At 43.5% G+C, this 24656-nt stretch overlaps 2 protein-coding genes across 2 annotated transcripts; both read left to right on the top strand.

Annotated features, from left to right (window-relative positions):
• Window positions 1-2376, top strand: czib (CXXC motif containing zinc binding protein). Its single transcript, NM_001141346.2, has 8 exons — window positions 1-15; window positions 104-187; window positions 714-770; window positions 874-955; window positions 1105-1136; window positions 1372-1449; window positions 1816-1881; window positions 2019-2376. The coding sequence occupies exons 1-8, from the start codon at window positions 10-12 to the stop codon at window positions 2094-2096; spliced, it is 483 nt and encodes a 160-aa protein (NP_001134818.1). The 5' UTR covers window positions 1-9; the 3' UTR covers window positions 2097-2376.
• Window positions 2377-2594: 218 nt separating this feature from the next.
• scp2a (sterol carrier protein 2a) lies at window positions 2595-23201 on the top strand. The gene is made up of 16 exons (XM_014141273.3): window positions 2595-2888; window positions 3727-3781; window positions 3987-4058; window positions 4725-4856; window positions 6367-6431; window positions 6544-6670; window positions 6844-6907; window positions 7162-7248; window positions 7468-7618; window positions 7713-7860; window positions 9512-9619; window positions 11992-12145; window positions 13581-13674; window positions 14121-14250; window positions 16644-16723; window positions 22723-23201. Exons 1-16 carry the CDS (start codon window positions 2712-2714, stop codon window positions 22816-22818), a joined length of 1740 nt encoding a protein of 579 aa, XP_013996748.1. The 5' UTR covers window positions 2595-2711; the 3' UTR covers window positions 22819-23201.
• Window positions 23202-24656: the final 1455 nt, after the last annotated feature.

Here is a 24656-nt window from a genome sequence, read left to right on the forward strand (position 1 = left end):
AGTGTCAAGATGGTGGTAAGTGAGGCGACATCATTCAGAGCATGCACGCTTGTCAACAATATTTACATTACCATGAATGAAATACTTGTTATATGTTTCATAGAAAATTGGGCTGCAGTTCAAAGCCACTTTGGAAAATGTCACAAATGTGCGGCCAGTAGGTGAAGACTTCCGCTGGTTTCTAAAGGTAACTAAGAACTTGCAAACAATCTGAAGCTAGCCATTTTACGATTAGCTATAACGTTATATTTGTCATGACACACAATAAGCGAATTTGTCAAATGGTGAAAAGTTGTCACTACATAAACAAGACATTTACAGCACGACTAGCTATGAAAGGTACTCCTGTGACGTTATTTTCAAAACATTGCTAGTTTTTAGTCAGTAAGAAATACGCATGTGACATGTAACGTTAGGCAGCTAACGGTAGGTAACAATACAAAAGCAGTGCTGATGTAGTGTTGTGGACTCCCAATAACCCATAGAATTAGGATTAGAATAGAATGTGTATGCCATAACTACACACAATGTATGCTTCCCTAGTTGACAGACTATTCCCTATAAAGTACACTACTTTTTTTTACCAGAACATGTGCCCTGATCAAAAGTAGTGCACTACATAGGGAATAGGGCTGTAGTATAAAGTAGTGCACTACATAGGGAATAGGGTGCCATTTGTAACAAATACCGTAACATATGTACTTTTGACACAGTTAAAATGTGCCAATTGTGGTGAGATCCCAGAGAAATGGCAGTATATCAACCTTATGGTGAGTAAAGGTGAATTTATAAATGAATCTTATTATTCAAAATCACATTTGATATGGTGACAACGGATATTCCACACTTTGCAGTGACTGACTGTTTCCCTAGGACAGTGTACCACTCAAAGGAGGAAGAGGGAGCGCCAGCATGGTGCAGAAGTGTAAACTCTGTGCCAGGGAGAATTCTATTGGTAAGCAAACAGAGAAGTTTTACACATAAGTTGTTTCATACAGTCAGCCATTTCACTTTCCTTTGGGGATCTGAGATGACTGGATAGAGGTAAGCAACAGCACCATCTTGTTTCTGCCATGATGTTCATATGTATGTGTCTGTTCACAGATATCATGAGAGACACAATCACCCCGTACAATGTGAGTACAGTTATTATTGTGAAGCTTACCTCTCAATTGATCCTTGGCTTGACTGCAATTCAAGGTGGGAATTGTTTAGTAGTAATAATACTGCCTATTTCATCCTACCACTCTGTTGCTGCTGACACTTGAAGTGTTCTGCTACAGAACAATACATCTTTAAAACACTAAATATTTATTTATTTCAGCCACTCACATCTTCTTGTCTCTTCCTCATGGTGCTGCTGCTGTGAAGGCTGAGGATAGTGAGAGGTTTAAGACCATGGTGCAGTTTGAGTGTCGAGGCCTGGAGCCGGTGGACTTCCAACCACAAGTGAGAACAGAGCACACTCTTGTACTGTATGTTGTTAAGTCTCAGCTAAGGTTGTAGAAGCACAGATTATAGCATCAGTGGATTTGTTTTCTCCCTTTCTGACTATTCTGATAAAGTATAACAATTGGATCCACTCTACCATTCAAAAACAGATTCCAAATGTTTAGCATAGACATTTCTGAAACCTTGACATTTTCTTTATTTAGTATTTTTTTGTAACAGTTTAATGACAAATGTTCTTAAGAACTTGTAATACTCCTGAAAGAGCAATAAAGTGAACTAAAACATTTGCTTTACAATACTACAACACCTCAACCATGTCCCCTGTCTCTAACATCACATTACTTTGACCTTGAAACACAACAGGCGGGCTTTGCTGCAGAGGGAGCTGAGTCGGGGACCAAGTTTCCTGAAATCACCCTACTGGAAAAAGTTAGTATTTTTGATCTACGGCCAGTAGGTCATCATTGTAAATGTGAACATTGATAATAAGAAAAGTTTCCAGTACCCAATACAATAGTTATTTTCAGTTCAAGAACAGTGTTTTTAATACTTCTTCTCCATATCAGGACTGGACAGAATATGACGAGAAGGCCAGCGAGTCAGTGGGCATCTATGAGGTCACACACCAGTTCGTCAAGTGTTGAGTTACAGTCAAGTGCTTTGTACGACCAGCTAGCCCAGGTGACGGGATGTAAACACACTGGCCAGATATCCACTGACTGAAATGGCTGTCGGTATCAGACGCTCCCAATGCTAATGCAGTGCTGTTTGGTTTGTGACAAGAAAGAAGCATTTGAGGATTGATTGGGTGGAATGTCCATCCACATCATCCTGGATTGAATGAGATATGTGACCATGCCTTTCCTTTTGACACTACCCCAATAAAGATCATGAATTAAATAAATAAAAAACTGATGTGGTTTTAAGGTTTTCTCTGCCTGGAATGATCAGTATCAGAATGCATTGAGTAAATCTGAGGCACTTCGGTCACAAGAAGTAGTGATGAAACTCAGCCATGTATGACTGCCACTGGTTTGAAAGTTTGTTACAATTGTCAACAATAGCACAGTACTTTACTCTTAAACGCACTTTTTAATACAGTCAATAGTAAAAGATCTCGCAAACGTTAGGTATTTGGCCAGAGTTCATCCATTGTTTACACAACTGGACACACTTTCAACTGACTTCATTAAGTAGTCACTGTATTGTGTAACGTTAATATGGTTATAGATAGCTAGCATCATTACAGGCAAGGAGTTATGCTGCGTTCATTTGCTCCAATGAAACTCCTTCGTAGTACTTTGACTTCTCAGTTCGGTGAACGGTTATCATCCGTATTGTCACTCTGCCCTCTTGGAAGCAGTAGTCTCAGCACAACAACCAGAATGGCTCCTCAAAAGAACAGAGTATTCGTCATTGGAGTGGGAATGACAAAGGTAAATCTTGCTATTGGTTAACCTATAAATGGTTGCATTTCGACTAGCATCCATGCTAGCTGGATTGCTATCTAGTATTGAAAGACTATTAAAGAGCTAGCGCGTTGTCCTTAGCTAGATAACGTTACCTGTCATGTTGGTTAGCAGCATTTCCAAAGAAACGTAGGTAGCTACAGAAGCTTTTCATTTCTTTCGATATTTAACGTAGGCTAAACAACTACTGTTAGCTAAACATATAACGCGAGATTCAAGGCTTTTGTCAGCTGTTCATGTTGGTGTTGCTAGCTAACTAGGTAACTACAGTAACGTAGCTAATTTAGCTAGCTTTCAAGCTATGCTAGTTAGCTAACACGAAACATTGAATAACAACTATATTGGGCTAACAATTTTTACAATTGTATTGTGAAGTATGGCTTGGAAATGTATTTGCTAGTTAGCTAAAATGAAATTGCCATACGTGGCATTTTAAAACCCCGTCTAATCTGAAAGTCCAATACTCCATGGTCTTAGGCTAATTGTGCCAAGGGTCATGGACGCATTGCACACTTCAATGGCTAGATAAACACTAGCTACATTGCATGCAGCAAAAGGACGCCCCTCATGTACAGTCAGAATTAGAATACTTTCTTTGTCGATTGTCTTTTCAAATCACACACACACACACACACACACACACACAGGGGTTGTCAGCCATAGTACCGAGCAGTTTATGGGCAAAGTGCCTTGCTCAAGTACACAGCAGTCATGTTGACCAAGAGCTCTGTCTGTGTAGTAGTTGAACTGTTATCCCCAGTCTGAGATTTGATCCAGAACCCTCTCCTGTGTTTTGTCTTTGCAGTTTGAGAAGCCAGGAAAAGAAGACTTTGACTATCCCGACATGGCAAAGATAGCAGGTGGTTGTCATTTCATTTCATTACTGTACCTGTCCTGTACTTACCAACATTGCTACATTCACCTGGATACACCTTGAGCAAAAGTCACCTGGATACTGCCTGGTTATAATACCCTGTGTTGTACATGTCATATAATAGTCCCATTCTACTTGCAACATTTTGAGCGATGCCCATTGTGTCTTATAATCATGTTCTTATGACTCAGGTGAGAGGGCCTTGTCTGATGCTGGAGTCCCCTACTCTGCCATAGAGCAAGCCTGTGTGGGCTATGTGTATGGTAAGAGACTGTCATTGATTATAATGTTAACTGTCCGTTACTTAACAGTCTTTTTTTAGGCACATTAAATGCCTTGTGAGTTGCATTCAAATTCAGTCCAAAAGTGCAGTAAGTGTCCACCCAGTAATAAGCTATCATTTTACATTTTAGTCATTTAGCAGACGCTCTTATCCAGAGCGACTTACAGTAGTGAATGCATACATTTCATACTTTTTTTCTTTTTCTCGTACTGGTCCCCCGTGGGAATCGAACCCACAACCCTGGCATTGCAAACACCATGCTCTACCAACTGAGCCAACAGGCCTATACAATGATGTTGTATAGGCCTAGTAATAAGCTATGATGTTGTATAGGCCTAGTAATAAGCTATGATGTTGTATAGGCCTAGTAATAAGCTATGATGTTGTATAGGCCTAGTAATAAGCTATGATGTTGTATAGGCCTGTAAGATATTATAACACAACGCAATCATTCACCTGAGCTGACCTGTGTCTGTGTCATGAAGAGAACTGTCTAGTGATGAACTATTGCTTTTAAAACAAGATCACTTTAAGATGAGGTCATTTTGACATCTGTCTGTCCATCTGTGTGTCTCATCATGTCTCAGGTGACTCCACTTGTGTTACTGTCAATGTAAATTACCATATTATTATCATTATTTTTCAGGTGACTCTACCTGTGGCCAGAGGGCCATCTACCACAGCCTTGGCCTGTCAGGGATCCCCATCATCAACGTCAACAACAACTGCTCCACAGGCTCCACAGCCCTGTTCATGGCCCGACAGCTAATCCAGGGAGGTGAGTGGGACTCGACCATAGATATATTAATCATATCTGTGTTACACATACAGTACTCTATATATACAAAAGTATGTGGACACCCCTTGAAATTAGTGGATTCGGCTATTTCAGCCACACCCATTGCTGACAGGTGTATAAAATCGAGCACACAGTTGTTCAATCTCCATAGACAAACATTGGCAGTAGAATGTCCTTACTGAAGAGCTCAGTGACTTTCAACGTGGCACTGTCATAGGATACCACCTTTCCAACAAGTCAGTTCGTACAATTTCTGCCCTGCTAGAGCTGCCCCGGTCAACTGTAAGTGCTGTTATTGTGAAGTGGAAATGTCTAGGAGCAACAAAGGCTCTGCTGCGAAGTGGTAGACCACACAAGTTCACAGAACGGAACCGCCGGGTGCTGAAGTGCGTAGCGAGTAAAAATCGTCTGTCCTCGGTTGCAACGCTCACCACCGAGTTCCGAACTGCCTCTGGAAGCAACGTCAGCACAAGATCTGTTTGTCAGGAGCTTCATGTAATGGGTTTCCATGGCTGAGCAGCCGAACACAAACCTAAGATTGCAATGCCAAGCGTCGGCTGGAGTGGTGTAAAGCTCGTCACCATTGGACTCTGGAGCAGAGCAGAAACTCATTCTCTGTAGTGATGAATCACGCTTCACCATCTGCAAGTCCGACGGATGAATCTGGGTTTGGTGGATGCCAGGAGAATGCTACCTGCCCAAATGCATAGTGCCAACTGTAAAGTTTGGTGGAGGAGGAATAATGGTCTGCGGTTGTTTTTCATGGTTCGGGCTAGACCCCTTAGTTCCAGTAAAGGAAAATCTTAACGTTACAGCATACAATGATGTTCTAGACGATTCTGTGCTTCCAACTTTTTGGCAACAGTTTGGGGAAGGCTCGTTCCTGTTTCATCATGACAATTCCCTCTGTGCACAAATCGAGGTCCATACAGAAAAGGTTTGTCGAGATCAATGTGGAAGAACTTGACTGACCTGCACAGAGCCCTGACCTCATCCCCATCGAACATTTTTTGCGATGAATTGGAATGCAGACTGCGAGCCAGGCCTAATTGCCCAACATCAGTGCCTGACCTCACTAACGCTCTTGTGGCTGAATGGAAGCATGTCCCCGCAGCAGTGTTCCAACATTTAGTGGAAAGCCTTCCCAGAAGAGTGGAGGCTGTTATAGCAGCAAAGAGAGGACCAACTCCATATTAATGCCCATGATTTCAGAATGAGATGTTCGACGAGCAGGTGTCCACATACTTTTTTTATCCTTCCCTGGACGTCATTGGATGGGACACAGAGAGGTGAGTGGTACTGAGAGAGAGGGGGGCAGGATTGATTCCTAGAACTAGGAGTCTTTCCCTGCTCTGGTCACATGTTCAGGACAAACTCCTGACCCTAGTGATGCCATGTCCTGGAAGCAAACTGAAGTAGGATGCATGCTCATCTCCTATGATCCGTCTTATGCTGGACCTAAACATATGCCTTCTTTTGCTGACTGTAGGTCTGGCCGACTGTGCACTAGCCCTTGGCTTTGAAAAGATGGAGAGAGGCTCCTTGTCATCAAAGGTAAGACCAATTGTAGTACATGATCAGGACTAACCCGGTGTATTGTAGTTCATGGACAGGACTAACCCGGTGTATTGTAGTTCATGGACAGGACTAACCCGGTGTATTGTAGTTCATGGACAGGACAAACCCCATGGACAAGCATATGGAGGTGATGTTCAACACATATGGGATGGCAGCAGCACCGGCAGCACCACAGATGTTTGGCAACGCCGGCAGAGAACACATGGAGAAATACGGTAAACATGATGGTGTGCGTGCACGTGTGTACAGTACCTTATGAAGTGTGTTGTTGGTTCTGTTCTCAGCCTTTTCTTTCATCTGGATGATACACCATGTAGTGTGTGACTGTGGAACTCTGGGAAGTCTGTCATTGAATAGTTAAGTGTATTCATTCCCGGGACTCTTCCAGGTACTACACCAGAGCACTTTGCTAAAATCGCATGGAAGAACCACAAGCATTCCACCAACAACCCGTAAGACTGCAACCATCAACTCTTTAACACACAGAAGGCCTGGTCATTAGAAATTGCCTTCTTTGACCAATCCAATGATCAATGTTTTCCTGCCACTGCAGGGGGGGGGGGTGGTGTGTGTGTGTGTGTGTGTGTGGTGTGTGTGTGTGTGTGTGTGTGTGTGTGTGTGTGTGTGTGTGTGTGTGTGTGTGTGTGTGTGTGTGTGTGTGTGTGTGTGTGTGTGTGTGTGTGTGTGTGTGTGTGTGTGTTAACAGGTACTCTCAGTTCCAGGATGAGTACAGTCTGGACCAGGTTAAACAGTCCAGGAAGGTGTTTGAGTTCCTTACTCTTCTCCAGTGTTGGTAAGGAGTCCCGCTATCTCTTTGGGGCAGTGTTTCCCCTACCAGAGGATAGGCAGAGCGGGGCAGCCCTTCCTTACCTCCACCTTTATAGTGTTTGGCTTTATTTGATTACAAATAAACATTTTGGTGTTAAGGACCAGGGTGTTGCTTTGGGGCTTTTGTACTCTGGCAGGAAAATAATCTATGGGACACTAACACTGTCCGTCCCCCCGTCCCCAGTCCTACCTCTGACGGTGCAGGGGCAGCTGTCCTGGCCAGTGAGGGCTTTGTGAGGCGCCATGGTCTAGAGCACCAGGCGGTGGAGATCTTAGCCCAGGAGATGGTCACGGACCTCGCCACTACCTTCGACGACAATAGCTGCATGAAGATGGTGAGAGGGGACATAAAGCTGTTAAAAAGTATCCAACAACTTTTAAATGCAGAACAACAAAAAAATAGTGACTCATTGTGTTGTTTCCTGTTAGGTTGGATACGACATGACCTCCCTGGCAGCCAAGAAGTGTTTTGAGACAGCGGGTCTGAAACCCAGTGACGTCAATGTGATTGAGCTGCACGACTGTTTCTCTGCCAACGAGCTGATCACGTACGAGGCTCTGGGGCTGTGCCCAGAGGGTGAGTCTGACCCTACCAATCTACGGCCTATTTCTAGCCACATAAAAGTAGCATTGTTAACTCCCTAGAATGTTTTTTTATAAAAAAAAATATAGAATAGCCTTTTATTTGTTTTTCACTGTTTCTGATTTGTTCAGTTCAATGTTTTACTATAGTTGAATTATTCATATATTTTTTGAATGAGAGGCCATCTGTGTGTTTATTTGATCTCATGTCATACTCCTGTCATAAACATAATGAGTTTCACCCCCTGGCTGTGTTCCCTTAGCATTCTGAGTTTCACCCCCTGGCTGTGTTCCCTTAGCATTCTGAGTTTCACCCCCTGGCTGTGTTCCCTTAGCATTCTGAGTTTCACCCCCTGGCTGTGTTCCCTTTGCATTCTGAGTTTCACCCCCTGGCTGTGTTCACTTAGCATTCTGAGTTTCACCCCCTGGCTGTGTTCCCTTAGCATTCTGAGTTTCACCCCCTGGCTGTGTTCCCTTAGCATTCTGAGTTTCACCCCTTGGCTGTGTTCACTTAGCATTCTGAGTTTCACCCCCTGGCTGTGTTCCCTTAGCATTCTGAGTTTCACCCCCTGGCTGTGTTCCCTTTGCATTCTGAGTTTCACCCCCTGGCTGTGTTCCCTTAGCATTCTGAGTTTCACCCCCTGGCTGTGTTCCCTTAGCATTCTGAGTTTCACCCCCTGGCTGTGTTCACTTAGCATTCTGAGTTTCACTCCCTGGCTGTGTTCCCTTAGCATTCTGAGTTTCACCCCCTGGCTGTGTTCACTTAGCATTCTGAGTTTCACCCCCTGGCTGTGTTCCCTTAGCATTCTGAGTTTCACCCCCTGGCTGTGTTCCCTTAGCATTCTGAGTTTCACCCTCTGGCTGTGTTCCCTTAGCATTCTGAGTTTCACCCCCTGGCTGTGTTCCCTTAGCATTCTGAGTTTCACCCCCTGGCTGTGTTCCCTTAGCATTCTGAGTTTCACCCCCTGGCTGTGTTCCCTTAGCATTCTGAGTTTCACCCCCTGGCTGTGTTCCCTTAGCATTCTGAGTTTCACCCCCTGGCTGTGTTCCCTTAGCATTCTGAGTTTCACCCCCTGGCTGTGTTCCCTTAGCATTCTGAGTTTCACCCCCTGGCTGTGTTCCCTTAGCATTCTGAGTTTCACCCCCTGGCTGTGTTCGCTTAGCATTCTGAGTTTCACCCCCTGGCTGTGTTCGCTTAGCATTCTGAGTTTCACCCCCTGGCTGTGTTCGCTTAGCATTCTGAGTTTCACCCCCTGGCTGTGTTCACTTAGCATTCTGAGTTTCACCCCCTGGCTGTGTTCACTTAGCATTCTGAGTTTCACCCCCTGGCTGTGTTCCCTTAGCATTCTGAGTTTCACCCCCTGGCTGTGTTCCCTTAGCATTCTGAGTTTCACCCCCTGGCTGTGTTCCCTTAGCATTCTGAGTTTCACCCCCTGGCTGTGTTCCCTTTGCATTCTGAGTTTCACCCCCTGGCTGTGTTCCCTTTGCATTCTGAGTTTCACCCCCTGGCTGTGTTCCCTTAGCATTCTGTTCTGTTTTACCTTTGTACCACACTTTGTGAATGTCTGCCTGTAGGCCAACATGTAAATCACTTTAAAGATCAAAGGTATTATATTATTTAATGTATCACTGTTCTATGTTCCTAGGTAAGGCTGGAGAGCTGATAGACAGAGGAGACAACACGTACGGAGGCCAGTGGGTGGTCAACCCCAGCGGAGGACTCATCTCTAAAGGACACCCTCTGGGAGCCACAGGTAATAACAACTATGACCAAGTGACCTCTAACCCCTGACCCCTCTCGTCAGCACAAACACCTGTTGCTGACCCCATAACCCCTGAGCTCGTAACCCTTGACCCCTCTATGAGCTACAGGTAAACAACACCAACCATCTCCTGCTGACCCAGTGACTTCATCCTCCTCCTAATCCAACAACTAATTTTGTATGCAACAAATGAATGTTGAAAAAGCTACATTATAGATTAAGATGGAATCTGAATGTGTGATGTGACTGTATTTCAGTCATGACCACCAGAGGGCAGTAGTCTCCTGAGAAAGTCAGTAACTCCCACAAAAGCCTTTATCCATGCTTTGCATGAAACACACAGACAGGATGTGACATCCTGAGTAGTCCCAGGACAACTAAACATGCTTATGTATGCAACCAGGCACTAAACTAATACAGCGGAGGAATATACATTTTGGCCTTAATGCGAAGCCTAATTTTTGGGATAAATCCAACACATCACTGAGTAACTGCCTCCTTATTTCCAAGCATGTTGGTGGCTGCATCATGGTGTGCTTGACATTGGCAAAGACTGGGGAGTTTTTCAGGATAAAAAATAAACGGAATGGAGCTAAGCACAGGCAAAATCCTAGAGGAAAACCTGGTTCAGTCTGCTTTCCACCAGACACTGGGAGACAAATTCACCTTTCAGCAGGACAATAACCTACAACACAAAGCCACAATTACGCTGGAGATGCTTACCAAGAAGACAGTGAAGTGTCCTGAGTGGCCAAGTAACAGGTTTGTATTAAATCTGCATAAAAATCTATGGCAAGACTTGAAAATTGCTGTCTAGCCATGATCCCCAACATCTTGACAGAGTTTGAAGAATTTTTAAAAGAATAAAGGGCAAATATAGCACACTCCAGATGTGCAAAGCTGTTATGAGACTGACCCAGAGTGACTCACAGCTGTAATCGTTGCCAAAGGTGTTTCTAACATGTATTGACTTAGGTGTTGAATACTTATATAATGAAGGTATTTTATTTTCATTTTTAATAAATGATATACTTTTTTTCAAGGTTATTCTTCCACTTTGAAATTAAAGAGGATTGTATGTAGATCGTTGACAAAAAAATGACAATTGAATCCATTTTAATCCCACTTTGTAACACAGCAAGGGAGTTGTAGACTTTCTATAGCCACTGTACTGTATTTATTAAGGACCCCCCATTTAGTTCCTGCCAAGGCAGCAGCTACTCTTCCTGGGGTTTATTATATGCTGGAACGCTAACCTAGGAGTCACGGCCAGCTTAGGGAGGAGTGTTAACGTGTCTCCCTCTTTGATGTGGCAGGCAAGAGTTGATGGAAATTAAGTGCATTGGAACGCTAGAGAGAATGAGATTTTGACCACGATGACCCGACCTGGTTAAATCGGAGAGGATTATAAATGTCTGTAATGGAGGCCGTATGTGTTAATTTTTCAATGTAGAAATTAGAAAAGCAAAATGGAAGGTCGTTGTGTTTTTATAGGGCAAGCGATGTGTTGTGTCAGGGACCTAGGGTTATTTTTCATTTGTGAAATGACATCCTGCCTCAGCCACACTCTGGGTTCAAATGCCTGTTGTCCATCTGGTTAGATTTAGCAATCCAGCATTAGCACTTACAGGCTTTGTACGCGTGCGCCCGTGTGTGTGTGCGCGCGGAAGGAAGGACAACCAGGAAATCCATAATCTATGATAGGAAATCAATCTGTTAATTGAGACCTTTCAAATATGAAAACTTTTGAAATATAAAATGTTCATACATGTGATGTTCAGTTTGTTGTCCAAGTAGATATTACAGTAGGCTTTCCAATCCCGCTGGTTGTTAGCATGATGACTTTCTTATATAACGCTTATATAGCTGTAGAGTACGTTGACCTGCGATTTGTAAGTTCTGGCCCAGTTTTCTGAGCTCACAGACATCCTAGAGCTCTATATGTAATTCTGTGACTGACCTTCGTCTCTCTGTGGTGTATTACTCCGGTCTGGTTCAGTACATTAACCTCTCCTCTCTGTAGTTGATGTGTCAGGTCTGACCCAGTGTTCTGACCTCTCTCCCTCTCTCTCTCTCTCTCTCTCTCTCTCTCTCATTTTGTTCTTGTTGATTACTCTGGTCTGGCTGAGCGTTCTGATCTCTGGGATTGGCTCAGGGCATTGACCCTATCGGTTTCTGTTATTGCTCAGGTCTGTTCTATTGTGTTGGCCTTAATTTCTCTCTGTGGTTGATTAGTCAGGTCTGGCCCAGTGTTCTGATCTCTCTCTGTGTATGTGTCATTGACCTCCCCTCTCTCTCTCTCTCTCTCTCTCTCTCTGTCTCTCTGTCTCTCTCTCTCTGTCTCTCTGTGTGTGCTTGCTCAGGCCTGGCCCAGTGTGCGGAGCTGTGCTGGCAGCTGAGAGGCCAGGCTGAGAGGAGGCAGGTCCCGGGGGCGAAGGTGGCCCTACAGCACAACATCGGCCTGGGAGGAGCTGTGGTCGTCACTCTGTACAGGATGGGGTTCCCTCAGGACGCCAGGTGAGTTTATCTGCCTTCCAATTTACTAATTAACTGACTAGGTGAGAAACAAACAACTGAGGTGATTTACCAAATAACTAAATAATTAGGCTTTATCACTCACATCCTTGCAGAAATCGTATGTATAAAATAATAGAAACCCGTTTTTTTGGGGGGGGGGGGTGTAATTCCATGGTAACGGAATTACGCTGAGACTCAGATTTTTCACATTAAAATGTACAATAAATAAAACAATTTCTTTCCATGTTTAACAAACCATTCAACTCTATGCACAAAGACTACTTAGAACAATTTCCACAGAAAATGTTACAAAAACACAGATGCAAAGTTTGGTAATAAAATATAACTTTTCCAGTAAATGTTTTTATAGAAACAATTGACTGTGTAAATTGTTCAAAGTAGTCATTGTGCATAGAGTTGTTTGGTTTATTAAATGTTGAAATCAATGTTTTTTTGTTTGGCCAACATTTTAAAGTGACAAATCGGAGTCTCAGTTTAATTCCATTAATGAGGAATTGCCCTGAAGCAAGGTTGAAATGGCTGTGTTACAGTATCTCTTCAGGCCTACATCTTCAAGTCATTGTTTGAACTGGGTAACGTGGTTCTTATCTCAACACTGTTTTTCACGGTATTGAATTGGCTTCAAAGATATAGTTGGCAGGCATTGTTCACAATCTTGTTGCTTCTCTGTGTGATAGTTGTTGTGAATATTGTGAGGTAAAATGGGAGCATTCCTCACAACTCGGTCTGATGTGTAGGTGGACAGACATGTCGTTCAGTCTACCTGATGTGTAGGTGGACAGACATGTCGTTCAGTCTACCTGATGTGTAGGTGGACAGACATGTCGTTCAGTCTACCTGATGTGTAGGTGGACAGACCTGTCGTTCAGTCTACCTGATGTGTAGGTGGACAGACCTGTCATTCAGTCTACCTGATGTGTAGGTAGACCGACAAGAAAGTACTGTAGTACTTATAACATTCTCTACAACGGACTACCAGCAGCAGAAAAGTAGGATCTACACACTAGCTAATGGAGTTTCTTCAAGGATTTTGTTAGTAGGACAAAAGCCTAGGCTTGTGATTGTGTGTGTTTGAATGTACCAATGTTGAAAGTGGTTTTATCAAAGACAATTATCGAGTGGACCAAATAGGGTTTTGTTTGAGACGTGGCCACAGCATGTACTTTAACCTTCTGTGTTGGAACAGATTAAGTGGAGATACTGTAGTATGGCCTTGGACCATACTCCTTTCAACATTGGTAAACACACACACACACATTTGCACGCATACTCACACAAGCGCACACACGTTTACTTTATGACTGTCCTTCGATGATGTTGCGCACACACACACACACGTTTTTACTAGCCCCTCTTTTCTCTCAGAGAACGCACTCTAACTGAAGCCGTGTTCTGTTCCTGTGTGTGTTTCTAGGTCCCATATAGTGGCTGTCCCCACCAGAGCAGAACGTCTGGAGGGCTTCAGAGTTTATTCTGTCTTCCAGGAGATAGAGAAGAAACTACAGGAGGTACACCACCTGGACAAACTAAATTCCTATTCATCATTTATATCCTTCTATACAAAGTCCAAATGTGTTCATGTTCTGTGTGGGCGCTGACGACTGCTTACCTCAGTCTCACTCTGCAGTGTCATTGCTGCTTGTTGTCACATCAATTAAGTGCCACATTTTAATGTTATTTAACAAAGCTTTTTGTATTATAATAAGGACTTTATAAGGTAGTCTCTGTCTCTGTTTAACAGTCTGTCACCAGAGACCAATGTCAAGGTAGTCTCAGAACCCAGTACCACTAGCTAGCTACGTGATTTATGGAATCCGTCACCTCGTATAAATGTAGGTAACTTTAACCCGACACTAGCCTCCGCTGCCACATTAACCTAACACAACCCAACAGAACGCAGAGCCATAACAGTCCATCTGTCTCTGCTCTGATGTCACATTGGGTTTGTCTGCAGGAAGGAGTAGACGTTGTGAAGAAGATTGGAGGAGTTTTTGCCTTCAAGGTGACAGATGGACCAGAGGGGAAAGACGCTCTGTGGGTCGTAGATGCGAAGAATGGACAAGGCTCCGTGAGCAACGACGCTGGTGTGTGTGTGTGTGTGTGTCTGTCTGTCTGTCTGTCTGTCTGTCATCAGAATATCTGGTCTTTGTGTTTTGACAATGTTCTGTGTTTTTATCAATGTGAGCATTAGAGGACTTGGAGGAGATCGATGATCTTGGCTGAGATTCTGACATATTAGATTTCCTGACAACAAAAAACAGAAGGACTGTCCGTCTGAGGAGATGGTTGTCTGCAGAATATAAATGACTGAAGGATGGGCGGTCTGTCTTCTGAGAGAGCAGCTCTGTAATGCAAAAGACAAAGAAGGATTTTAATCAATCGCCAAACACACACAATTCTTAATAAGTTGCTTCCTTTAGAAAACACACACACACACACACACACACACACACACACACACACACACACACACACACACACACACACACACACACACACACACACACACACACACACACACACACACACACACACACACACACACACACACACAGAGAACTTTTAAATTGCTTCCATTATGGCTGTCTAGAGCAATGTCCTGTTCTTCCACTCAGCTCTGTTAAAAAACCTTTCGAAACTTGGCCTTCCTCTGAGCCTTTCCTGTTATCAAACCCATCTCACTTGTTAGGACGTTGTATAGAAAGCAAGGTAGCGTCCCTAATTGCACCATATTTCCTATATGGAGCACTACTGTTGACCAGAGCACTATGGGGTGGCATTTGGGACATTGCCCCAATAGTACGTCTCTAAAGAGCAGCGAACATTTCATAAAAGCAACTTCCGTTGCAGCACAGTACACTTCATCCTGTCCCTGGTACTGGAATGACAACTTGTTTTCTTCTTAACCACATGGACAGTAGTCTATCATGTTATCTAACCATGAACAGCACAGTCCCAATGATTATGGTTTTGGGCATTTAAGTTAACATGATGTCAAGGTTCCCATGTATTTTGCAGTATATAGTTGATTGGATTCTCGTACGGTTCCGATCAACAAGAAACTGAAGATGGGGGAGAAACTATAGAGCATACTTCCTCTTTTTCTGTTAGTAACAGCGTCGTTCTACAAAATCGTGCCTTTTGCGTTCCTTTTGATATTTTAAGTAGAAATTGTGCACCCATGTTGAATTTTAAAATCCTGTTATATTAAATGACGTGCCATTTAATATAGACCACATGGAAAATTCAATAGATCATATTTTTTTTATATGAATAAAGACTTCCAACAGGGCAAAAACTGGTCAAATCAGTGTTTCCACGTCATTTCAACCCAAAAAAAGTCAATGTGATAACGTTGGAATCAACATGGAAAACTGATTGGATTTTGCAAAAAAAGGTAATCAACGTCTGGGCATTTTCTCTTTTTTTCACCCAACTTTGAATTGAAATCAAATGACATGGTGACATTTTGTGTTGTTTTCACATTGAATTCAAAACTAGACGTTGAACTGATGTCTGTGCCCGGTGGGTTGCTAAAGTAAAAAACAAATCTGCATTTTGGCATTTTGTCCTTAATGTTTTTACAACTTCTAGGAAGATTTTAACCAACTTAACCCAAACACTTCCCCAAGTTGTCATTGTAATTCTCTAGTTACGTTGTTGCTTTGACAGTTATTTCTGAAAGCCTGTTATTTAATAATGTGACTAGTGATTCATTTACGTCTGTCTCTCATTTTAAGGTCAACCCTGTTACTTGAACTGAACTCTCGTTCTATATTCAAAAGAAATATTGAACATTTAATATTGAAATCATAGTGTAAAAGCAGGTGAGCTCTTTTTTGGCCATTTTCTGGTGTTTTGTGGTGGAAAACTGAGCGGGTCGAGCATAACATGTCAACCCTCTTCTCTTATCTAGAGATAAGGGTAGAGATGTTTTTAACCATTACATTTTTTTGTGAAGCTTACATTCAATTGCCCCTCGCTGTTGCACACAACAAGCTTCCATTCCCCCTGTCACAAGGGGATTTATGGCTGATGAGATGAAATCATCAACCCTGACACTTTATTTGGCACTTATAGGCACCTACTATAGTATTTTATTTTATAGTAGTACACTTTATAGGGAAACGGGTGCCATTTGGGACACAACCTATGTCACAGTAGTCATTTAATACTGGAAGAAGGTTTTGTAGGGCAGGATAATTGAAGGAAGGTTTTTGTAGGGCAGGATAATTGAAGGAAGGTTTTTGTAGGGCAGGATAATTGAAGGAAGGTTTTTGTAGGGCAGGATAATTGAAGGAAGGTTTTTGTAGGGCAGGATAATTGAAGGAAGGTTTTGTAGGGAAGGATAATTGAAGGAAGGTTTTTGTAGGGCAATATAATTGAAGGAAGGTTTTGTAGGGCAATATAATTGAAGGAAGGTTTTTGTAGGGCAGGATAGTTTAACCTCTGTTATTTTATTCTCTCCTCCATTCAGATAAGAAGGCTGACTGCACTATCACCATGGGAGATGAAGACTTAATGAAGCTGATGACAGGCAAGATGAATCCACAGACGGTGAGTCCTTAAAACAACAATGAATAAGGCTGTGTCCCAAATGGCACCATATTCCCTATATAGTGCACAGCCTTTTTATCAGAGCTCTATGCTAATAGGGTGCTATTTTGGATGAAGCCCAATACTATTGTCCTCTTGTTCAGTTTTTATACACATTTATACAAAATATAAAAACAGAAATACCTTATTTACATAAGTATTCAGACCCTTTGCTATGAGACTTGAAATTGAGCTCAGGTGCATCCTGTTCCTATTGATCATCCTTGGTGTTTCTACAACTTGATTGGAGTCCACCTGTGGTAAATTCAATTGATTTGGAAAGGGGCACAATTGTCTATATAAGGTCCCACAGTTGATAGTCTTTGTCAGAGCAAAAACAAAGCCATGAGGTCGAAGGAATTGTCTGGATAGCTCCGAGACAGAATTGTGCCGAGGCACAGGTCTGGGGAAGGGTAACAAAACATTTCTGCAGCATTGAAGGTCCCTAACAACACAGTAGCCTCCGTCATTCTTAAATAGAACAAGTTAGGAACCACAAAGACTGTTCTTAGAGCTGGCCGCCCGGCCAAACTGAGCAATCGGGCAACAAGTACCTTGGTCAGGGAGGTGACCAAGAACCCGATGGTCACTCTGACAGAGCTCCAGAGTTCCTCTGTGGAGATGGGAGAACCTTCTAGAAGAACAACCATCTCTGCAGCACTCCACCAATCAGGCTTTTATGGGAGAGTGGCCAGACGGAAGTCACTCCTCAGTAAAAGGCACATGACAGCCCGCTTGGAGTTTGCCAAAAGGCAACTAAAGGACCCTGACAATGAGAAACAAGATTCTCTGGTCTAATGAAACCAAGATTGAAATCTTTGGCCTGAATGTCAAGCGTCACGTCTGGAGGAAACCTGGCACCATCCCTACAGTGAAGCATGGTGGTGGCAGCATTTTGCTGTGGGGATGTTTTTCAGCGGCAGGGACTTAGAGACTAGTCAGGATCGAGGGAAAGATGAATGGAACAAAGTACAGAGATCCTTGATGAAAACCTGCTCCAGAGCGCTCAGGACCTCAGACTGGGGCAAAGGTTCACCTTACAGCAGGGAAACGACCCTAAGCACACAGCCAAGACAATGCAGGAGTGGCTTTGGGCCAATTCTCTGAATGTCCTTGAGTGGCCCAGCCAGAGCCTGGACTTGAACCTGATTGAACATCTCTGGAGAGACCTGAAAATAGCTGTGCTGCAATACTCCCCATCCAACCTGACAGAGTTTGAGAGGATCTGCAGAAAAGAAAGGGAGAAACTCCCCAAATACAGGTGTGCCAAGCTTATAGCATCATACCCAAGAAGATTTGAGGCTGTAATCGCTGCCAAAGGTGCTCAACAAAGTACTGAGTAAAGGGTCTGAATACTTAGTAAATGTGATATTTCCGTTTTTGATTTTGTATAAATTGCAAAAATAAGGCTGTAATGTAACAAAATGTGAAAAAAGACAAGGGGTCTGAATACTTTCTCAATGCTCTGTATACAGTAAAGTAAATCTCAGTCTCTGATGGAGATGAATTCTTAATATTGAGATTCTTCACTCACTTTTAGTCCAAATTAGGCTTGGGCGGTATACCGGGGTATTTGGAAAAAGCCACGGAATGGTTTTTCAATACCGTCATCTATTTATTTAAATGTTTTAAATAAATGTGAATATTTGTAGGTACTTTTTAAGTTAATACCTGCAGTCAACTTGTGCAATGCATTAGCAGATGAAGCAAATTGGGTTCTTCATTTCACTTGTCACATTATTTTACATTATGAAGCTTACCGTTGTTAGGTTCTGACAACTAGGAAAAGCTCAAACCAAGTTTATTCACCCACTGAGTGAAACAGCTGCAAAAACATGTTTACACAAGCACATATAATTATACCCTCCTACTAGGAGGAGTCAACTCCTTGTACGTATAGAAAGCCAACACATCTCTGTTGCTATTCAGGAACTTAATTAGTTCCTCTCACTGGTGTAGTCATGGCCCTGCCTCCTGTTAGAACCTTTGTGGGCATGTAAGAATATGTGTGTAACAGGTTCCTTCTCACTTCATCTGACCTGACCTTGGGCTGAATTCCTCACTCCTCCCTACTCCACAGTCCTACCTTATCAGTGACTGAAACCAGGATCCATGAGATTTAACAATAACATGTTTGACAGAATGCAAACTTCCTGCCTCCCCCCTTGTCTCACTCAGTAAGTTTCCATACACCTAGTTCTTATCCAGTTCTTAATATATACATTCATTAAATGTAAAGTAATCAATGAATTCTAGTATCGTAACATGAATAAGTGTATTTCATTCTAGAATCCTACACCGTACTTCCCCAAAAGAGTTGAGCCAGTCATGTTTTTGTTTGTAAATAGCACAACAGGAGAATAAAGATAAAAAAAATAAAAGTTTTTCAATTTAACCTATATTTAACTAGACAAATTCTTATTTACAATGACGGCCTACACCGGCCAAACCCGTACGACGCCGGTCCAGTTCTGCGCCTGGAGAAAGCGAGCTGGTGAGTCCATAGCATTCAATATTTATCTTATCGAGTTATTTGCGCGGCGCACACAAGGTGATGATTTGCACAATTGCTCTCCTTCACTTTCGCTTGTGTAAATGTCCACACTCACCGAAAATGACATCCGGTAGCTACTAGCTATGCTTGTATAACTTTATGAGCTGGATTTGCCTGTCTTTGCAATTTGTTTGTTTGTTTTCGATTTTAAAAAAAATTCAGCATTCTGGTAATAGAGACTAAATGGGCTTTTCTTGCATTGTTTGCGCCCCCGTGGTGGGCTATGCCGGTAATACCGTGAATCCTGGGATAAGAAGGACTGTATGACAATATGAATGTTTCCCACCAAGCCTAGTGCAAATAGAGTTCCTCAGGAGAGGCAGATGTTACATAGATGCATGGAGATCAGCTTTTATGAATCTTGTAAGTATTTTTTTATTAATTCAAAAAAAAAAAATATTAATTTGATTTTGGTCAAAATGACCAAAGCGAGCGAAGCCCAATCTTAAGTAGAATGCCAAATCTGATTTGATTGTTTTCTAAAAATAGAAAAAGGAAATTGGCCAGTGTAATGAGATTAGTCCATGTCCAGAATGCATTCTGTTATGCCATAGGGTGAGTCTCCTCTCTCTCTCTCTCTCACTCACTCACTCACTCACTCACTCACTCACTCACTCACTCACTCACTCACTCACTCACTCCCTCAACCCTCCTCTCCCCTAAAAAATATATGTCTAGTCAAGGCCTTCAGATGTACTTTGTTCACAAACTTCAGTCAACTTTACATACATATACACCCACACACACCCACACACACACACACACACACACACACACACACACACACACACACACACACACACACACAAGAAATGGAATGAGTATGTTTACATACTTCAGCAAACAGTGTGGGTGTCCTCAAGCACTTTGCAATCACCCCAAAGTGTTCAAAATCAGAGGTCAAGTGGCGCCAGGTACCACAGGGAAAGGCCAGGTGTGGTCTCAGACCTCTGTTAGGAACCCAGGTACCACAGGGAAAGGCCAAGTGTGGTCTCAGACCTCTGTTAGGAACCCAGGTACCACAGGGAAAGGCCAGGTGTGGTCTCAGACCTCTGTTAGGAACCCAGGTACCACAGGGAAAGGCCAGGTGTGGCCTCAGACCTCTGTTAGGAACCCAGGTACCACAGGGAAAGGCCAGGTGTGGTCTCAGACCTCTGTTAGGAACCCAGGTACCACAGGGGAAGGCCAGGTGTGGTCTCAGACCTCTGTTAGGAACCCAGGTACCACAGGGAAAGGCCAGGTGTGGTCTCAGACCTCTGTTAGGAACCCAGGTACCACAGGGAAAGGCCAAGTGTGGTCTCAGACCTCTGTTAGGAACCCAGGTACCACAGGGAAAGGCCAGGTGTGAACTCAGACCTCTGTTAGGAACCCAGGTACCACAGGGAAAGGCCAGGTGTGGTCTCAGACCTCTGTTAGGAACCCAGGTACCACAGGGAAAGGCCAGGTGTGGTCTCAGACCTCTGTTAGGAACCCAGGTACCACAGGGGAAGGCCAGGAGTGGTCTCAGACCTCTGTTAGGAACCCAGGTACCACAGGGAAAGGCCAGGTGTGGTCTCAGACCTCTGTTAGGAACCCAGGTACCACAGGGAAAGGCCAGGTGTGGTCTCAGACCTCTGTTAGGAACCCAGGTACCACAGGGAAAGGCCAGGTGTGGTCTCAGACCTCTGTTAGGAACCCAGGTACCACAGGGGAAGGCCAGGTGTGGTCTCAGACCTCTGTTAGGAACCCAGGTACCACAGGGAAAGGCCAGGTGTGGTCTCAGACCTCTGTTAGGAACCCAGGTACCACAGGGAAAGGCCAGGTGTGGTCTCAGACCTCTGTTAGGAACCCAGGTACCACAGGGGAAGGCCAGGTGTGGTCTCAGACCTCTGTTAGGAACCCAGGTACCACAGGGAAAGGCCAGGTGTGGTCTCAGACCTCTGTTAGGAACCCAGGTACCACAGGGAAAGGCCAGGTGTGGTCTCAGACCTCTGTTAGGAACCCAGGTACCACAGGGGAAGGCCAGGTGTGGTCTCAGACCTCTGTTAGGAACCCAGGTACCACAGGGAAAGGCCAGGTGTGGTCTCAGACCTCTGTTAGGAACCCAGGTACCACAGGGGAAGGCCAGGTGTGGTCTCAGACCTCTGTTAGGAACCCAGGTACCACAGGGAAAGGCCAGGTGTGGTCTCAGACCTCTGTTAGGAACCCAGGTACCACAGGGAAAGGCCAGGTGTGGTCTCAGACCTCTGTTAGGAACCCAGGTACCACAGGGAAAGGCCAGTTGTGGTCTCAGACCTCTGTTAGGAACCCAGGTACCACAGGGAAAGGCCAGGTGTGGTCTCAGACCTCTGTTAGGAACCCAGGTACCACAGGGGCCAGATTTGGCCAGGTGTGGTTTCAGACCTACGTTCAGATATAAAGGACTTGAAAGACCTGAGAGCGATGAGATGTATTGTTATTGAACTAACCTCGTCCCCAGGTTGGCTGGAGGACCAGACTATAACTGATTCCCTTGATCCATTTTCTGACGTTGAGGAGAAAGGGAGATGACACAGCAGGGAAATGTAGATTTTTACCATGGTGACGTTTTCAGCAGGTGGGCGTTTTCCAATCCAACTTTTCGCAACTGAGACAAAAGTAATACAAAGGGAGGAGAAATTCAACAGGGAAGAATGAGATTAATGGTAGTGGATGGGTGATTTTTTTCCCAGGCTAAATCTAGGCCTACTTCCCATCCACACACCTGGGGCCATTGATTAATTTGATTTAATTGATCCTTTCAGCAACACTGAACACAGTGCTTTGGGTTTTCCCTTTATTTACCCAAAGGAAAGAGAAACCTTCACACTGCTCTTCTTAGTATCACTTATTTTATTCAAGCTTGCGTGTCGGACTCGTAGTCTTCGTCAGAGCTTTTATTTTGAGAGTCAGCATCAGCGAGCAGAATTGAAGTTGGGAAAAAAACTTGAATTGAACCTTTATTTAACCACGAAAGACACTTGAGGTTAGAAACCTCTTTTTGTACCATTTAACAGACATCATACACATACTTCCTCAAGGATGAATCCTGCAATGTTATGGTTGGTTTTTTGGGGGTGTAGATCTGGGCCATTAATCTCGTCACCGTTTATACATTGGATTTGTCTGAACTGCTGAAACGCAGGCAGACATGCCTCCAGTTGGTTCATGTCAGAGCAGAGCCGTTCCCTGGCTGCAAGCTGTCACCATGACCAACACTGACACTGCCAGCCCCTCCCGCTCTCTCTTTCTCTCTCCCCCGTGTCCCAGTTTTCAATGAACCGTGTTAATCCTGCAACTGGGTAATCTGAACCCTTTAAACCTTGGAGCCCGAGCAGTAGTTGACTTTCCTATGTTTTAACCCATTCCCCTCTGATTATAATTTGTCTCCCCTACCTGTCTGCTGCAGGCATTCTTCCAGGGCAAGCTGAAGATCGCAGGAAACATGGGCATGGCCATGAAGCTTCAGAGTCTGCAGCTGGTGCCAGCCAAAGCCAAGCTGTGATTGGCTGATACACCCTCAGCTCTGGAACTCCTGACATATGTAGCAGTTATGCACATTCTCTCACCCCTCACCCCTCCTCTCACCTCTCTCTAACCTCTCTCACCCCTCCTCTCACCTCTCTCACCCCTCCTATCACCCCTCCTCTCAGCTCTCTCTAACCTCTCTCCCCCCCTCGCTCACCTCTCTCCCCTCTCGCTCATCTCTCTCCCCCCTCGCTTACCTCTCTCCCCCCTCGCTCACCTCTCTTCCCCCTCGCTCACCTCTCTCTCACCTCTCCTCCTCTCTATCATCTCATTCCATCTCTCTCCTCCACACCTTTTCACATTCACTCTTAAGTTAGCCTCTCTTTCTCTATTGATCACTCTTTCTCTATTGATCCCTCTCACTCTATCTTTGAAATAAATTCTATACTAGATAATTAGTTGAGAAATCAACCCCGATGTCCCAAGATTCTAACTTCCTCAAGTGTCCTGTAACATAATTGATAATGAGATAATATTTATATTTAATTCACATTTTCCTCATGATTTATGGGTTCCTTATGTTTCAACCAACCAATGTGAAGACACATACACACATATAACTGGAAAATGTCTTAACTGTTATGTCACAATATTCTGCTCTGAGCTGCCGTGACAAACAGGAGGAAGAGGGATTGTGACAATTGTGAAAAGCAATTGAAGTTTTTTTGGACTCTTGACGGCCATCTTCTAAACAGCTTACGAGGCTGTTGCTGTGTCAAGAAAAGGAAAAGATCATCTTTAAGACCCAACTAATCTGGTTTGATCTCCAGCACTGCTGTTCAGTCATTTAATACCACAGTGACCAGGTGTTTGTGTCCCATATGCCATGCGTTTGCTGCGAGAGCATGGCAGTGACTCTTCGCCTGCTCTCCCGCCACATAATAACACCTAATAATAACACTGTCATTGCAGTAAATGTATACAATATTTTATGTTTGTGTAGTAAATAATGTTTAATAATAATGTGACATTTTATAATAATACAGAACACCACTTTATGTGCCTCTGCTGTCTCTATGAACTGACAGCTCTGATTTCAATATGACAGTCCGATAGGACCTGATTTGAGGAAATGCTTTTATATAGAATGTGTATGTGTGAATGACTGAACGAATGCAATTGATTTTTACTAAATAAATAACAGCGATGTTGACCAGCAGACTGAGTGTTTCATTAATTACTTTCAAGATGTGAATGAGAAGATGGCTCCCTATTCCCTATCCCAAATGGCTCCCTATTGTCTATTTAGCATGGTACTTTTGACCATGGCCCATAAGGCTGAGCGAGCACAGCCTGAGAGAACGTTTAACATACAGATGAAACTATTAATCGTGTGTTTGCTTCACAAATTCACTGCATTGTTGTGAAAGAGCTCTCAAGTAAGAATTTCACTGTACTGTTTTACACCTGCTGTATCCTGTGCACGTGGCGAATAAACTTCTGAAACTTGAAATGATTGACCAGAGGTGTTTTGAGCAAACCAATTATCCATACATACGGACACAGACCGTTTACTTTGTTCATAAGCTGTCTTCCTTATGTTTTCCTCAACAATTTTTATGTTCTAAGGTGTTTTTTTGTTTGTTGTTAAAGGTGTAATTCATAGTAATGAAATCCCTTTCCCCAGTTTTCTCTGATTAAACCTAGGGAGCTACAGTTTAGGGTTTGACCAAAAAAGTTGTGCACTAAAAACGGAATAGTGTTCCATTTTGAAAATGGCTTTGCGTTTGTGTAGTAAGTCTCTTCCAGTCTGCATATTGATATCTACTGCATTTAAAACCCATGCATGTTTATTGAAGACAATGTGTTCTGTCT

The sequence above is a fragment of the Salmo salar genome, chromosome 14, assembly GCF_965601325.2.
Source record: "Salmo salar chromosome 14, fSalSal1, whole genome shotgun sequence".
Classification (NCBI taxonomy): Eukaryota; Metazoa; Chordata; class Actinopteri; order Salmoniformes; family Salmonidae; genus Salmo; species Salmo salar.

Coding starts and splice junctions, on each gene's coding strand:
- czib (NM_001141346.2), top strand. Junction 771..873: donor GGCAGTATATCAACCTTATG/GTGAGTAAAGGT, acceptor CTGTTTCCCTAG/GACAGTGTACCACTCAAAGG. Junction 956..1,104: donor TGCCAGGGAGAATTCTATTG/GTAAGCAAACAG, acceptor GTCTGTTCACAG/ATATCATGAGAGACACAATC.
- scp2a (XM_014141273.3), top strand. CDS start 2,712: ATGCTGCGTTCATTTGCTCCAATGAAACTCCTTCGTAGTACTTTGACT. Junction 2,889..3,726: donor TTGGAGTGGGAATGACAAAG/GTAAATCTTGCT, acceptor TTGTCTTTGCAG/TTTGAGAAGCCAGGAAAAGA. Junction 7,249..7,467: donor CTTACTCTTCTCCAGTGTTG/GTAAGGAGTCCC, acceptor CCCCGTCCCCAG/TCCTACCTCTGACGGTGCAG.